Source organism: Salvelinus sp. IW2-2015, linkage group LG13 (genome assembly GCF_002910315.2).
Source record: "Salvelinus sp. IW2-2015 linkage group LG13, ASM291031v2, whole genome shotgun sequence".
Classification (NCBI taxonomy): Eukaryota; Metazoa; Chordata; class Actinopteri; order Salmoniformes; family Salmonidae; genus Salvelinus; species Salvelinus sp. IW2-2015.
In genome coordinates, this window is record NC_036853.1 from 19,085,259 (window position 1) to 19,103,232 (window position 17,974).

The 17,974-nt window shown below is 41.1% G+C and overlaps 1 protein-coding gene across 1 annotated transcript; it reads left to right on the forward strand.

Annotated features, from left to right (window-relative positions):
• Positions 1-5,637: 5,637 nt before the first annotated feature.
• On the forward strand, positions 5,638-16,659 carry LOC111971851 (calcium-activated potassium channel subunit beta-2-like). The gene is made up of 6 exons (XM_070446322.1): positions 5,638-5,663; positions 5,793-5,912; positions 6,618-6,788; positions 7,834-8,029; positions 16,199-16,479; positions 16,641-16,659. Exons 1-6 carry the CDS (start codon positions 5,638-5,640, stop codon positions 16,657-16,659), a joined length of 813 nt encoding a protein of 270 aa, XP_070302423.1.
• Positions 16,660-17,974: the final 1,315 nt, after the last annotated feature.

Here is a 17,974-nt window from a genome sequence, read left to right on the forward strand (position 1 = left end):
AAAAGTAGAGTGAGTAAACTTAATTCCCAAAACAACTATGAATTTCTTACAATTATGTATTTTCCCTATGATAAGTCATMGGAGCATGAACTGTTACTTTTTGACGCATACTGTAGTCTTCATGTCACACTGCTATTAAGTTGTGTTTATTGTCTCACTACTAGGATAAGACATGACATTGAAAAGTCAGTCCAAGAGAACCACTTTGTCCCTCACAGATTTGTCTTCAATGGAGAATGATTGATATCAAAATGACAGGAAGAATAGAAGGATCTTTTCAAGATGCCTCAGAGGAAGGTCAAAAACACAATTACAATCATAATGACACTGCCATAGCCTGCTATTTCTAAATCACGAGAACTAAAAATATCAAATATAAAACACACACCATGTTCCAAGTGCTACTGATTCAATGACATAAATGTCCTCAGTTTGAAAGCTTAACTGGGGCGCTAAATGTTACCCCTGTGCCCAGTTATCATTCCCTAATCATCCCCTCCATGGACAGGCTCTGCCCACCCTGCCTGGGTCCCTGTAATTTGGCTTCTCAGCAGCTCTGGAGAGAAGCCTGGACCAATGGATTGCTGTAGTGGCCCGGCACCAAGTCCTTAGCCTCTATTTACAGACCACAAATAGTACAGCACCTGCCTTTTAAACACACCCACTGCTCTCCATCCAATGATGTAGAATTCCAACCCCTTCGCCCTCCTCACTGACTCTGTTACTATCACATAGGATCATGGTGGTATTTGGGAGTGATTGACGTACATTTTGTGTTTTTGAAATCCAAGGAATGTCTTAATGTCTTATGTTGCCGAAGCCAGCCCTCTTTCCCCGGACAGGTGTCAAAGATCTTCTGGCACTATGCACCTTAGTAGGGTACTCTCTCCTATGTCTTACAATACTTTGACAAATTTGAAATAAACTGYCTTTTTGAGAGGAACAATCCCATACTGGATTCAAGCCATTACTGTAAGAAACTGTTTAACATTGAGACAGAAGCCTCAGCCCAAAATGGCCACTCAGGCAAGCAGAGCTACAGTAGTTTAGTGCTCAGGTGGAACCAGGTTGACGCTTAACACATTTAAGCATTGTGGATTTGTTTTTATGAGCTCATTAAAGTRCCTCTTTTTGGTAGCTAATGCTTAATTAAAGGCAAACCACTTTAGTTGTAATTTTGGAGATGCACTGCCTTGGCAATGCTGGAAAGAACTGCAAGTGGACACAGGGCTTTTAGATGTAAGCAACTGGCTGGCAATGCATAAAGATGAGCGAGAGGGATGGGGAATGGAGAAAACTCTCTARATTTCCCAGAGAACAACTTTATTGATAGCCATAAAACATTCTAAGAGTTCCCCATGTTTTGGTTATTTTGCTTAAATAGTACAAGTCTGCCTGCTGGTAGCCTACACTTTAAAGTCACTGCATTACTCATGCACTTTGGAGGCACTATTTGAGTTCTGATGAGGACACTGTGGAATATATGTTTGTCTCCATTTAGCTAAAAGAAAGGAAAGTGCAAAGGGAAATACGTAGGTGTTGAACAGAAGATGTGTCTGGGGGAGGTTTTTAATGATATTAATTTAGGGACAAACCTGAAAGTCACTGTGTGTAGCACGCTGGTGTCCAGGGAGTGTTGCTCAGAAAGCTTTGGAGGAGTTTCACCCAGCTGACCTTGACATATTTTCTGAATGAACAACATGGTRTTTCCACATGGCCTTAAGGCTTAACACAGTGGAATGGTTGGCATATGCTGCTGCCTGCATGTCAGCACCGTACGCTGTCTTGGAGCACTGTCCTGTTTTACTGTGACACCCCCCTGAGTCATTGATGATGCGGTCTGGCAGATGCCTCCTGGTAGTTCTCTTAAATCAGGATTGTAAAACATGAGAGCTCACCATGGTCCTGTGTGTGGAGACACCTGTGTCTGCCTATATGTCCCAGACAGCAGAGCTGTTGGATGCTCCTGTTCACTCTGCAGCCATTAGCCTCCGGCAGTGGATAAAGTTTACATAATGACATTCTAATTAAAGCAATAGACCTGAAAGAATGCTCCCATTAACAGATCATAATAATTGCCTGATGATGACAGTAGATGAATACGTGCAGACAGGACAAGGTTTGCTTTATTATTGTGTAAAACTTGCAAGAGAGTGTGACAGAAAACAAGCATCTAAATTCAATGTAGTACTAGTGGCACAGGTTCTTTGAATTAATACATCTCTGTAGACAGTCTTCAATAGACGGCTAAACACATTTCATATGTGCAAAGGCAGACTTTAGTGAGACAGACAACACAATGAGCAAGCACATTCCAGTGAATCCCCTCATGTCATTTATCGTTATACCCCAGACTCCTGACTTTTCTGTCAATACTTCATGACACTAGGCACAGACTCAAGATAAGGCATCAGTCTGTGATCGCTCTGATTRATCTAATTGGTCTGCTGTGAACAGAGATGCAGCTATTTCACAGTAGCCAGAAATACTGTCAGCATCTAAGTGAAGGCACAAATGTAATAATACGATACAARACAGCTTTATCTCTATGTTTTAATCTCATCAACAATGTTCTCCTTTGGAGTTTACCTTTGGTAATGTCATTAGCGCAATTTCATGCAAGATTAGGCATGTAATTATGTGTTAAATATGAGAGGTGAGCAAATCACAGGGCTAATGAAGCCATCTCTGCTAATGGGACACTATGGACACTAGTGATGCAACATAGCTAATCATCCTGCTACTATARGAGGAGGCAACAGGTTGCCCTTTTAAATGGGATGCATTGTTTTCTACATTTGCTCTGACTCAACAACAGGCATATAAGGTGCATTCTAGTTACAGTGTGTAGTGTAATGTGCACATAGTGTTGGTCTCATGTACAGTACCCCTCTTGATGAACTTGTCAACAATTGTCCTTTCATAAAGACAGAGCTCATATGCAGGACTGTCCCTAATAAACACACTGCTAAATAGATTCTCCTATGTGCCACATCAGACACCCGGCAGGTAGTTAGGTGAGAATAGTGCAATAATCTGTTCTCGTTTCAATGTGTCAGGGCTCCAAAAGGCAGCATTAGCACGTCGCTTGGCTAAAGACACAGTGACAAAAAGGTATGCCCCCTCAATCTGCTTCCAGGCATCCCCTGACTAGTGTGTGGAGCCATCAAATAACAGTGTTTATTTAGAGAGAACCCTATTGAATGTAGAGAGAGTACGGTTACATGTACTGCTTGGTTTGAAGGTTAGAAATTCAATGTCTGATATTTTGTTTATTTATACAWGTTTTAATCTGTAATCCCTGTGCTTCATCTAATAGCACAACCAAAATGACCTGGATTGCAGTTGAGATTACATTAAAGTACATGGTGCAAGTCATAAATGCCTTGCAGAACATCATAGCATTTGTGAAGATTTTCATAGACCTGCGACCTTGAACYTGCAGGCTTTCTATGATTACATAAGAATATATTTATTGTTACAGTAACCTCAAAATGTGGCCATGACGTGTTACTCATTTTAAGGATGAATAAATACTGTTACATTCGTTTGTAAGATATCCTTAACTGTAGGCTATTTACTATATTACAAAGGTAATATTGAGTTTGGTTGTGTTTGGTTGACAACGCAACCAAATATCAACATTTAAAGGAGATGTATTTACTGCTTGGATAGTTCCATCTGAGCCACTTGCTTAATTATACTCTGTCACTTGTATTTTTGGTTGTGAAGTAAATCCAACATAGCATTTGTTAACTTGCCAACAAGTTAATAGGTTATTTACTATATTGCAAAACTGATATTGAATATTGTTTCTCAATGCAATCAAATATCAACATATGAAGAAGATTTATCTTCTGCTTGGATAGTTCCATCTGTGCCACTGACTCTGGCTTTAATTCCAGTTTGTCTACAAATGAATAATTGATATGTTGGATTCACGTCTCCATTTCAACCAAACAAGATCAAGAATTGGACTAAATCAAATCAAACTTTAAATACAGTTTGATTTAGTCCCCCTCCCCACATCACTATGATATATGATTATGTGATATATGATTATCACTATGATATATGATTAAGGTATGTATGCTTACGTTTCATTTGCTCTGTTATTTAAACCTACCCTTTGGAATGACTTTGATAGCAACAGTGAATCTATTAAGTGGAGATATCTCAACCGTCATTCTCACGATAGCACATTGGTAATAGTCAGTGACAATATSAAAACTAAGCAGGGCTGGGCTTGGTTAAAACCCTGGATGGGTGACCAAAASGATAGCTGTAGATAGATGACCAACGCTCCAATAAGAGGTGCTGCCTAGCCTGTCGTTMTTTTTCTCATAGTGGATATTACTTTGAAGATCTGACTTTGTTTCAAAGGCAGGAATTCAACATCTTAAATACAAGGTTTGTCTATGTTGAAAATTGGTTACTATAATGATATAACCCTGTGGTTGAAATTTTAAAAAACAACAGTTGATTACTTTTTTCAAATCCAATGTATTTTCCACCTAGATTCTACGTCACAATACGTTGACCAATTACGTTGAAACAACGTTGATTTAACCAGTTTGTACCKAGTGGGCACTTACCACTATTAGGGCAACAATTAAGAAGTTTAAAAACACTGGAACAGTGGTAAACTTGCCCCCATGCACAGTGAGGAAAATAGTTCAGGAGGCAAAGAAAAACCCAAGGTCCAAAGTTGGAGAATTACAGAACTTGGTCGCATCTTTGCGTTACCAAGTCTCCAAATAAAATTAGATGCCACCTCCATACCAATAGGCTCTTTMGAAGGTTTGCCAGAAAATATATTTTATTGAGAGCAACCAGCAAATGTATCATCACTKATTCAATAGCCAAGCATGKRCGAAAGTAAGTATTCAAAATATTTCACAGTATGGGTAGACTATTCCTGTGCGATAGGAGCACAACATCATAGCCTATTTATTAATCTCAGAGGCTTTACTAAGGCAGGAGATAGAAACACAATAATCTATTGATGAGCAAAGACAGACACACACACACACACACAATCAAAACCTTCTCTGTGAACCTTATCTACATAATGAGAGTGGATGTTTGTGTTTAAATCTCCTAATATGAACAAAAAGGGTTTGGGCAATCCCACTACTTTCCTTACTACTCCGAGCAGTTATTCATTTTCCCTGAAAACTCCAATGCAACTACATTGCTAGGAGGCTCTCCATTAAGACCAATCAACAGAGAGAGGTTGGGGAGGAGGTTCAGTGGAGGAGGGAGGCTTTGAATGCCTCTCACCTCTTACTGCTGAATAGTCGGAAGGGATCAATGCTTTCGCAAGTCCTCTGCGCCTGGAAACCTCATCATTCCACCAGCCCGTCGCCGTCGCTCAGACTATGAATAGTCAATAACAAATGAACAGGCAGGAAATTAAGTGCCAGACGAGTGGGCTTGAAGCACACAGGAAAGCGTGTGTGCCATGMGTGCTGTTCGTGTGCCTCAGGTGGATGCGTGCTGCTGCTGCTCCCTCTTTGCCTCTGTGAACTCCAGCTCTTCAAACATTCAAAAGATGATTCACCTTGGTGACTATCCTAGTGGATGGCGAGTGGCTCTAAACTCTGTGGAATACGTTGCTTTTTCTTTCTGCAGAAGATGAATAGGGTTGATGAAGTCATTCAGTGAGAAAACTCTTCTCACCTGGCTGTGGGTTATCCTGACCAGGCTCTGAGGGGGTGGCACTTCCAGGATAGATGTGTGGAGACTGAGGGGCACATGGGTCACTGAGTGTTTGTGTCTGTCCCTGGCAGGTGGTCTCAGCAGCCCTGTGTGACGCCCTCTGTGAGTGGTGGTGGGCACAGAGAGTCCTCAGAGAGGATGTTCCTATGGGCAGGAAGCAAAGGAGCTCAGGGATCAGGAAGTGAGAGAAGGTATGGTACCCTTTATACTTTACACAGCACAAAGAATCATGGGACAGATCTATGATGCACTTCTGAAAAGTTTGTAATTGTGTTTTTGAAAGGGAACAACAGACAAACTTAAGACATGAAATTTGTCACCGTAACAAATGCTTGGTAAATCTGACACTGAGTTTTATATATTTTTTTTTTTTAATCAGAAATCTAGTTAATGTCATTATACCTACATCTGTAACAAGCTTTACTAAGATTGGGATGTGCTTAATTCTACGATGTCTGATTATTTTTTGTTGGTTTGTAAAAGCTTTTCAGCTTTTTTACATCAATGAGAATCACATTTGTGCACCCAGCTTTAAGCTACAATAATTGTGAATAAAAGGGAAAATCTGTCAGTTTGTATTTGGAAAAACTCCACCCCTGAAAATAAAAACGAATATCTCATTATCTACTGGTCTACCAGTCAACAGTAATATTAGCTATGACGTTTTCGCATTATTCGTGATGGAAAGTAAATCACATGATCAGTGTGCAAAATTWAAAAAATAATTTATTTCAAGCTTTGCATGTCCATGCCCAAGAGAAGAGAATTAAATTCATATTGACCCTTAAAAGGCTATTAKTTATGTATTGATTTGACTAATGCCATTTGGTCAAGCCAGATGACCTCATGATGCAACCCTGTTGTGTGTGTGTGTGTGTTGGTAATGTATGAATCAGGACTATTTATCAGAAGGTCCGGGAGTATGACGTGCTAGACAAGAGGAAGACAGTGACAGCGCTGAAGGCTGGGGAGGACAGAGCTATTCTCCTGGGACTCAGCATGATCCTCTTCTCTGTGATGATGTACTTTGTGCTGGGCATTACCATGGTGCGCTCCTACTCAGACAGGTAATTTGCTCTCACTCACCAAGTCAATCACAATGTCCTGAAGTTTGTTTTCTTCATGTAGCCACATGCATGTCAAAGAAAAAACTGCTGTTAGATCTTCATCATGTCACCATGTGTATATTACTTTGGCTAGTCTAGGATAATGGCTCAAATGRTGTCTGAACTGTCACTGAAACACACCAGTTAGCCAAGCTGTCTTTAAAGTGCATGGCAAACTATACAATCCCCCTATATTAGCCCCTCCCGGGAGCTACCACTCGGTAGCTACAACTGTGCATTCCAAATGGTGTGGTRCCTCTATACTTTAGTTGTGGACATAAATTGCAGTCAGAGGCATTTAAGATGCCAGCTGAGGCTTATGAGTAGCATTTGCGCTATGAGCTCACTGTAACTGTTACAGCATGAAAGCAGGGGACACAGGGGACAAACTTCCGTACACAATAGCCTATCACAATACAGCACCAATTACACTGCAAGGCACCAACGTCATTCCAAGCCACAGAGTGTGCTGCAATTTTTTTTTTATTCCACCTCAAGTCGTTCCTTTTCTATTTGGATTCAGTGAAAAAGTAGTGCAACATTTATCCTTAAAGAGAAAGTGAAAAGCAAGTTATTCAGAATATTACTTTTTCCTAGATCTAAGATTAATTTCCAAATATCAGTATGTAGACTATAAAGCATGCTGAGCTATTCAAGAGGTTAAGATACACCGGTAAAGTGGACAGACTTTGGAATTCAGCTGGAGATAATCACTATAATCTGCTATTTGCTAGTGTTGTCGATCTTTTCTCCCATTTCTACTACTCAACTGATTCAGTCTGCTTCATATCATGCAGTATCCTGAAAATTCCTACAACTTCTCCCTTTTCATTTAATTCATTGTTAATCATGGGTGTTGTGTTGTTGGATACAGTTGTTGTTGATGTTGAACTTACTTGTGTGGCATCCAGACAGAAATATGTTAGAGGGCACCGGGGTAGAGCTATACACAGGTCAGTAACTCTTTAAATTTGCTCCCTACCCTCCCCACCCCCATGCCATGTAGTGTGTGGACGGAGGAATCCAGCTGCACTGTGCTCAACMCCACCATCGTGGCGGAGATGAACTGTACCTACAGCTGCGGCTCTGAGTGCTGGAAYAGCTCCAAGTACCCGTGCCTACAGGTGTTTGTCAGTCTCAACACATCCGGAAAGGTTGTCCGACTCTCCCACAATGAGGAGGCACAGGACACCAACCCAGAGGTGAGACAGAGGACATGCCTAAACATAACATGTCCAACAGTAACCCTATATTTCATTATCTTGCTTCAGCTACAGTAATATACACCTGGTTTTACTGATCTTTACTAACAAAGTATGTGGTAGCAATGTGCAATCAAATGATTCAATACAAAACAGTATATAAGCACAACTATGAAATATGTATTTACCATGTAATTAATTTAATGTAGGGCAGTTTCACGCTAACAGAGTGATGCTGAGACTCAGATTTTTTACTTTAAAATGTCTAACAAAAAACAATGATTGCAAAGTTAAACAAACCATACAGCTCTATGCACAGGGACTACTTTTAATAATTTCCACAGAGAATTGTATAAAAACACATTTACTTGAAGAGCAGTGCAGATGCGAAGTTTGGTAACAGAATGGCGGCACCAACAGCACAAAKCGTCATTCTGTTACCAAACTTTGCATCCCCACTAGGCACAAATTGGTTGAATAAATGTTGTTTCAACGTAATTTATCAGCGTATTGTGACGTGGATTTACATGGAAAATACATTWGATTTTTTTTTAAGTTAGCAAATCTTGTTTTGAGGCTGAAATTTAAAGCACAGGATTATGTCATCACTGTGATCAATTTTCAAACCTGGCATAAAATATGTTGAATTTGTACCTTTGAAACTTTATATCCACTATCAGAAAAACAATTATAGTTGGGGAGCACCTCTTACTGGTGAAGTGATCTATCTACAGCTATTCATTTGGTATCCCATCCTGGGTTTTAACTAGGCCCAGTCCTGCTTAGCTTTGATATTTGTCACTGACTAATACCGATGTYCTACCATGAGAATGATTGTTGAAAGATCTCTTAATAAATAAATATATTCACTGTGATGCTATCGAAGTCATTCCAAAGGGTAGGCTTACCAAAGCAAATAAAATGTTACCATACTTTATAAGTCATGTATATCATCAATGATACTATTTAGGCCTATACAGTGCATTTGGAAAGTATTCAGACACCTTGACTTTTGTCACATTTTGTTACGTTACAGCCTTTTTCTAAAATGGATGAAATCGTTTTTTTCCCTCATCAATCTATGCACAATACCCCATAATGWCAAAGCAAAAACTGTTTTTTAGACATTTTTGCAATCGGTCTGAATACTTCCGAATACACTGTGTAGCATTTGCAAAGTCATCATCAACTATTGTTTCAATTCAACCTAGGGTTCAACTAAAAATAGACAACACATATCGGCCTAGGGTTTCTGAACTTTGGTTGATTTCAAATGTAATCTTCAAGTTAATCATTAATATGTTGGATTCACGTCTCCATCTCAAACAAAAATCAAAGTTATAACCCCCTAAGGTCGATGTCCGCGCCCCCGCGGAAATCTAATTAGCATAATAAAAAAATCCCCATATTCATCCGTCAGTTTAAAATAGAGATATCTGGTTTTGCATTGGATGCGTCTCAATCAACCACATTCGCTTATATCGTACTTCCACATCTGCAGTAAAAGGTGACAGAGCTAGAGCAGTGTTTGTCAGACCATGATACATCCCGAAATTCACACAAAATCGTCTGTAGCGTCTGAACGGTTTGGCCTACAAGGTATTATGACCACTCTAAGGAAAGATGAGACACACKGTACCAGTCAAAAGTTTGGACACACCTACTCATTCAAGCGTTTTTCTTGATCTTRACTATTTTCTACATTGTAGATGCGTTTGAGCCAATCAGTTGTGTTGTGACAAGGTAGGGATGGTATACAGAAGATAGCCCTATTTGGTAAAATACAAAGTCCATATTATGGCAAGAACAGCTTGAATAAGCAAAGAGACAAGACAGTCCACCATTACTTTAAGACATGAAGATCAGTCAATCCAGAACATTTCAAGAACTTTGAAAAATTCTTCAAATGTAGTCACAAAAACCACCAAGTGCTATGATGAAACTGGCTCTCATGAGGACCGCCACAAGAAGGGAAGACCCAGAGTTACCTCTGCTGCAGAGGATAAGTTCATTAGAGTTAACTGCACCTCAGATTGCAGCCCAAATAAATGCTTCAAGTAACAGACACATCTCAACATCAACTGTTCAGAGGATACTGTCAATCAGGCCTTCATGGTCGAATTGCTGCAAAGAAACCACTACTAAAGGACACCAATAAGAAAAAGAGACTGGCTTGGGCAAAGAAAAACGAGCAATGTACATTAGACCGGTAGGAAATCTGTCCTTTGGTCTGATGAGTACAGATTTTAGATTTTTGGAGCATGGAGGAGGTGTGATGGTYTAGTGGTGCTTGCTGGTGACACTGTCTCCAACTAAACCAAAAATAAAAGTTACAGAATAGGATTAAGCCAGTGGCTCAGTTGAAACTATCCAGGCATTAGATATCCTCCAAATGTTGATATTTGGTTGKGTTGTCAACCAAATACAATTCATTATTTATTTTGTAATAACCTTAAATTGAAGCAATATACTTTGTCTTACAAACTAATGTAACAATATTTATTCAACCTTAAAATGTGTAACACATCCATGGCTACATTTTGAGGTTAGCCTACTGTAACTATAAATGTCTTCTTATTAAGTAATCATATAAATGTTTGTTCAAGATAGCATGCAAAGGTCACAGGTCTGTGGAGATCTTCATAATTGCTATAATTGCAGACACTGGGCACTATATAGAATTAGTTTGACAKCCCTGTTTTAATGTAATCTCAACTGCTATCCAGGTTATTTGGTTGTGCTATTAGATGGAGCACTATCAGGTTTCAGGTAAGACCCAAGTGCAGACTGTGTTGAAGTAACAATGTTTATTGCAACAACAGGAGCAGGCAAACGACAGGTCAAGGCTGGCAGGGGTCGATAATCCAGAGTAGTGGGGCCAAGGTACAGGACGGCAGGCAGGCCCAGGGTCAGGTCATCCAGAGGTCGGTAATCCAGAGTAGGGGCAAAGGCACAGGACGGCAGGCAGGCTCGGAGTAAGAACAGGCAAGGGTCAAAACCAGGAGGACGAGGAAAAAGAGAGACTGGGGAAAAGCAGGCGCTGAGACAAAACGCTGGTTGACAATCTAAGTTTGATGCCCTTCATCTCACACAAATTATCAATGAACCTACCAGGTACAACCCCAAATCCGTAAACATGGGCACCCTCATAGATATCATCCTAACCAACCTGCCCTCCAAATATACCTCTGCTGTCTTCAACCAGGATCTCAGTGATCACTGCCTCATTGCCTGCGTTCGTAATGGGTCTGCGGTCAAACGACCACCCCTCATCACTGTCAAACGCTCCCTAAAACACTTCAGCGAGCAGGCCTTTCTAATCGARCTGGCCCGGGTATCCTGGAGGGATATTGACCTCATTCCGTCAGTAGAAGATTCCTGGTTATTGTTATTCTATGAAAGTGCTTACCTCACCATCTTAAATAAGCATGCCCCATTCAAAAAATGCAGAACCAGGAACAGATATAGCCCTTGGTTCTCTCCAGACCTGACTGCCCTTGACCAGCACAAAAACATCCTGTGGCGTACTGCATTAGCATCCAAATAGACCCCACGATATGCAACTTTCAGGGAAGTAGGAACCAATATACACAGCAGTTAGGAAAGCAAAAGGCTAGCTTTTTCAAACAGAAATTTGCATCCTGTAGCACAAACTCAAAAAAGTTATGGGACGACTATAAAGGCCATGGAGAATAAGAAGCACCTCCTCCCAGCTGCCACTGCACTGAGCTAGGAACACATGTCACTACCGATAAATCCACGATAATTGATCATATCAGTAAGCATTTTTCTACGGTGGCCTGCTTTCCACCTGGCTACCCCTACCCCGGTCAACAGCCCACAGCAACTTCACCAAGCCTCCCCCATTTCTCCTTCACCAAATCCAAATAGCTGATGTTCTGAAAGAACTGCAAAATCTGGACCCCTACAAATCAGCCGGGCTAGACAATCTGGACCCTATCTTTCAAAAATGATCAGCTGAAATTGTTGCAACCCCATTACTAGCATGTTCCACACTCTTTCATATCGTCTAGATCCCCAAATATTGGAAAGCTGCCGTGGTCATCCCCCTCTTCAAAGGGGGAGACACTCTAGACCCAAACTGCTACAGACGAAGTCAAGAGTTTTACATACACTTTTAGGTTGGAGTCATTAAAACTTAGTTTTTCAACCACTCCATCAAATTCTTGTTAACAAACTATAGTTTTGGCAAGTCGGTTAGGACATCTAGACACTTGTGGCATGAACACAAGTCATTTTTCCCAAAATTATTCAAAGACAGTTATTTCACTGTATCACAATTTCAGTGGGTCAGAGTTTACATACACTAAGTTGACTGTGCCTTTAAACAGCTTGAAAGTTCCAGAAAATTATGTCATGGCTTTAGAAGCTTCTGAAAGGCTAATTGACATCATTTGAGTCAATTGGAGGTGTACCTGTGGATGTATTTCAAGGCCACTTCAAACTCAGTGCCTCTTTGCTTAACATCATGGAAAAGTCAAAAGAAATCAGCCAAGACCTTCAGAAAAAATTGTGGACCTCCACAAGTCTGGTTCATCCTTGGAGAAATTTCCAAACGCTGAAGGTACCACGTTCATCTGTACAAACAATAGTACGCAAGTATAAACACCATGGGCCATGCAGCCATCATACCGCTCAGGAAGGAGACACATTATGTCTCTACAGATGAACGATTAGAACATTACTTGTGCGAAAAGTGAAAATCAATCCCAGAACAACAGCAAAGGACCTGGAGGCAAACAAGTACAAAAGTATCTATATCCACAGTAAAACGAGTCCTATATCGACATAATCTGAAAGATTGCTCAGCAAGGAAAAGCCACTGCTTCAAAACTCCATTAAAAGCCAGACTACGGTTTGCAACTGCACATGGGAAAGATCATACTTTTTGGAGAGATTGTCATCTGGTCTGATGAAACAAAAATGTAACTGTTTTGGTCATAATGACCATCGTTATGTTTGGAGGAAAAAGGGGGCGGCTTGCAAGTGAAGAACACCATTCCAACCGTGAAGCACGGGGGTGGCAGCATCATGTTGTGGGGGTGCTTTGCTGCATGGAGGGACTGGTGCACTTCACAAAATAGACGGCATCATGAAGAGGGAAATTATGTGGATATATTGAAGCAACATCTCAAGACATCAGTCAGGAAGTTAAAGCTTGGTCGCTCGCAAATGGGTCTTCCAAATGGACAATGACCCCAAGCATACTTCCAAAGTTGTGGCAAAATGGCTTCAGGACAACAAAATCAAGGTATTGGAGTGGCCATCACAAAGCCCTGACCTCAATCCTATTGAAAATTTGTGGAAAGAACTGAAAAAGCGTGTGCAAGCAAGGAGGCCTACAAACATGACTCCGTTACACAAGCTCTGTAAGGAGGAATGGGCCAAAATTCACCCAACTTATTGTGGGAAGCTTGTGGAAGGCTAAACAAAACGTTTGACCCAAGTTAAACAATTTAAAGGCAATGCTACCAAATACTAATTGAATGTATGTAAACTTCTGACCTACTGGGAATGTTGGTTAAAGAAATAAAAGCTGAAGTAAATCATTCTCTCTACTATTATTCTGACATTTCACTTTCTTAAAATAAAGTGGTGATCCTAACTGACCTAAGACAGGGAATTTTTACTATAATTAAATGTCAAGAATTGTGAAAACTGAGTTTAAATGTATTTGGCTAAGGTGTATGTAAACTTCCGACTTCAACTGTATATCTATCCTAACTTTCCTAACTTTTTCTAAGGTCTTCGAAAGCCAAGTTAACAAATAGATCACCGACCATTTCGAATCCCACTGTACCTTCTCTGCTATGCAATCTGGTTTCCGAGCTGGTCATGGGTGCACCTCAGCCACGCTCAAGGTCCTAAACAATATCATAARCGCCATCGATAAAAGACAATACTGTGCAGCTGTATTCATCGACCTGGCCAAGGCTTTCGACTCTGTCAATCACCACATTCTTATCGGCCGACTCAACAGCCTTGGTTTCTCAAATGACTGCCTCGCCTGGTTCACCAARTACTTCTCAGACGGAGTTCACTGTGTCAAATCGGAGGGCCTGTTGTCCGGACCTCTGGCAGTCTCTATGGGGTGCCACAMMGTTCAATTCTGTATACATCAATGATGTCYCTCTTGCTGCTGGTGATTCTCTGATCCACCTCTACGCAGACAACACCATTCTGTATATWTCTGGCCCTTCTTTGGACACTGTGTTAACTAACCTCCAGACGAGCTTCAATGCCATACAACTCTCCTTCCATGGCCTCCAACTGCTCTTACATGCAAGTAAAACTAAATGCATGCTCTTCCACCGATCGCTGCCGCACCTGCCCGCCCTTACAGCAAACTACTCTGGACGTTTCTGACTAGAATATGTGGACAACTACAAATACCTAGGTGTCTGGTCAGACTGTAAACTCTCCTTCCAGACTCACAATAAGCACCTCCAATCCAAAATTAAATCTAGAATCGGCTTCCGATTTCGCAACAAAGCATCCTTCACTCATGCTGCCAAACATACCCTCGTAAAACGGACTATTCTACCGATCCTTGACTTCGGCGATGTCATTACAAAATAGCCTCCAACACTCTACTCAGCAAATTGGATGCAGTCTATCACAGTGCCATCTGTTTTGTCACCATTGCCACATTATACTACCCACCACTGCGACCTGTATGCTCTCGTTGGCTGGCCCTCGCTTCATATTCGTTGCCAAACCCACTGGCTCCATGTCATCTATAAGTATTTTTCTAGGTAAAGCCCAGCCTTATCTCAGCTCACTGGTCACCATAGCAGCAKCCKCCCGTAGCACGRGCTCCAGCAGGTATATTTCACTGGTCACCCCCAAAGCCAATTCCTCCTTTGGTCGCCTTTTCTTCCAGTTCTCTGCTGCCAATGACTGGTACGAATTGCAAAAATCACTGAAGCTGGAGACTCATATCTCCCTCACTAACTTTAAGCACCAGCTGTCAGAGCAGCTAACAGATCACTGCACCTGTACATAGCCCGTCTGTAAATAGCCCCTCCAATTACCTCATCCCCATACTGTTATTTATTCCATTTTTTTTTCTGCTTTGCACCCCAGTATCTCTACTTGCACATTCATCTTCTGCACATCTATCACTCCAGTGTTTAATTGCTATTTAATTGCTATAACTAGCCTACCTGGTTAAATAAAAGTGGGGGGGGAAAGAAAAAAAAACTTGAACAAACCTGACAAACTTGCACAGACAGACAGAAAACACAGGTATAAATACTCAGTGGGGAAGTTGGGCGACACCTGAAGTGGGGGGTGGAGACAAGCACAAGGACAGGTGGAGACAAGCACAAGGACAGGTGAAACAGATCAGGGCGTGACAGTGCACAGTGATAATACATGAACTTGTTGTATAAACACAAAATATCTGACAATGTATTACCATTTGAACTTTGTTGTGCTTTAAATTTGTTGGAAGCGCGCTGAAAACACATTTAGATGACAACTAAACCAAAATCAGACATTGTTTTTCTATTGGAACTTGGTTATGCTTTTAGGTGGTTGAAAGCAGTGACAACACATTGGGAATTCAACAAACTTCTGGCTGTCTTTTTGAGTGGGTGAATAAAGGTTGAAATCTCATTGATCAACGTCTCAACCAAATATTACCCACATTTCCACGTTGAAATTATGTGGTGTGCCTAACTCATCATGTTAATTTTTGTAAAATTGTCTGTGAAAATTGTTAAAAGTAGTCCTTGTGCATAGGTATTGTTTGTTTAYCTTTGCAATCATTGGTTTTTGTTTGACATACATTTTAAAGTGAAAAATAAAATAAAACAACATTTTATTAACTGTGATCTGATTCTCAGCATCACTCTGTTATCGTGGAATTGCCTTGTAACAATGAGAAAACAATATGGTTTAATCCACCCTAATTCGCTAAAAATAAATAAATAGTTTATCACAATGCACCCACATAAAAACACTGGAAACGGAAGGACCTCGAGTTCTAATTAACTCCAGACTCCACCTCAATACATTACTTGAGGTGAGAGGTGAAAAACTTGCAGCTGTCAACAAATTCTAGAGGTTACATTTCAATTCAACTCATCCAAGACACGCAGTTAACCCACTGTATTKATAATAAATCTGTCTTTGTTCTCTTAGTGCTTCTATGTGCCCAAATGCCAGAAGGACTTCAATGCGATCCACACTGTAGTCATGAAAATCTTGGAGCGTCTGAAAACACAGCAGCAGGTGCTGTGTTACATGGACCCAGGTGAACAGCAGGACAGTGCTCTACTGACACGCATCTATGGACGATTGGCAGTGTTCCACTCACTCTTTTGGCCAACCTGCACCCTCATTGGTGGAACCATCATCATCGTCATGGTGAAGCTCACCCAGTACCTGTCCATCATGTGTGAACAGGTGGGCAGGATCAAAAGGTGAGAGAAAGGCCAGGGACAGGGGCCAGGCTACAAGGCCAGGGGACAGGGGCCAGGCTACAGGGGGCAAGGGATAGGTTACAGTAGCAGCACAAGGCCCTGGTTTTCATACGCAGCCTAGGAACCTTAAGGAAGCTCTTTATATTCCATTTGCGCTAAAGACTTGTGTATGAGAGCTGAGAAACAGGGGATCTGGGGGCTTATAATCCCCACATGATTCCTCTGGGTCTTCTGGGGAAATCAATAGGACTGATATGGGCTCCCGGCAGCTATGTCATGGCAGGTGAAAGTCAATGACTTTGGGGCACACTGATTCTTCCTGGGATCTCTTTTCTGCACCTCCATAAGTGGCACAATCATACAAAGTGATGGCTTGAAAGAAGTGGCCAACACTGGACCTAATCTGCCCTTGAACCCCTAGTCAGCATTGATGATCCATTCACACTGTGACGACAAGGCAGTGACGCCAAGAGAGTTTGACCGAGACAACTATGTCGAAGCATTGTCCAAAATACTGATCTAAACTTGGCTRCTTGTGTTACTGGTATTGGGTGGAGGGTTACACAACTACAGGCGGGTGGGGGCGACACCCATAAACGAGGTGTTGACTATCTATGCTGTAACCCTGGGTCTGTAAAGACTCCATTCCAAGCTAATAGTTTGGGATAAACACTTCCTTGCAATATGGTGTAGCAGTAATTACATATCACAATAGGTCTTAGTCACTAMGATGCTTAGATTGAAGRACAATGCAACTTCCCAGGGCAACTGTTCAATACAAAATGCCTTAATTTCTGGCCCTAAGACTGTGATAGATTGCTCAGCATTTCAGACAGGAATTCTACAGGACCTTCTCTGAAATGGGTAGATATACTGAGGCAAACTGCATTTTCAGTSCCTGGGCATGGCTGCATAAAACACCTTAGGTTAATTTCCCCCTCATCTTTTCCTTTAAAGTTTCCTTAACTTAAATCAGTAGCGCAAAACATTTTAAGGTGAATTTCCCCCTTAAATTTAGTGAAAAAGTTAAGGGTTCCAGTGAGGTCCTTTAAGTGTTTCATTKACTATGGATATCAATGTAAACAGCATTTGTGGAGGTGAATGTTGCTTTCATTTGCTCTGGTGACAAAAGGAAAACATCAACCAGCTAGCTACTTAGCTAAACAATGGAAGGTGCACAATCCATGGATACAAAGATAGCTGGCTAGTTAGCTATAGCTACTCTGTAAACTACTGTGGCTTGACGTACTATAAAGCAATAAAAACAAGTTGAGAAAAAAGTATCTACAAGAAACTCGGGTTTATTATCTTCTGAAGCAATTTGGTTATCCTGTCTTGATTGTAGAGGTTATATTTTGCTTTCTCACAAAATCAAAGCATCTCTTTGACCAGGCATTTATTCCGTGAATCAGGCTGTCTCCATGGTAACAAGATACTCTTTCTGCCATACATGCCTTCAAACTACCATAGAACCCCTTTAAGTATGCCCTTAACT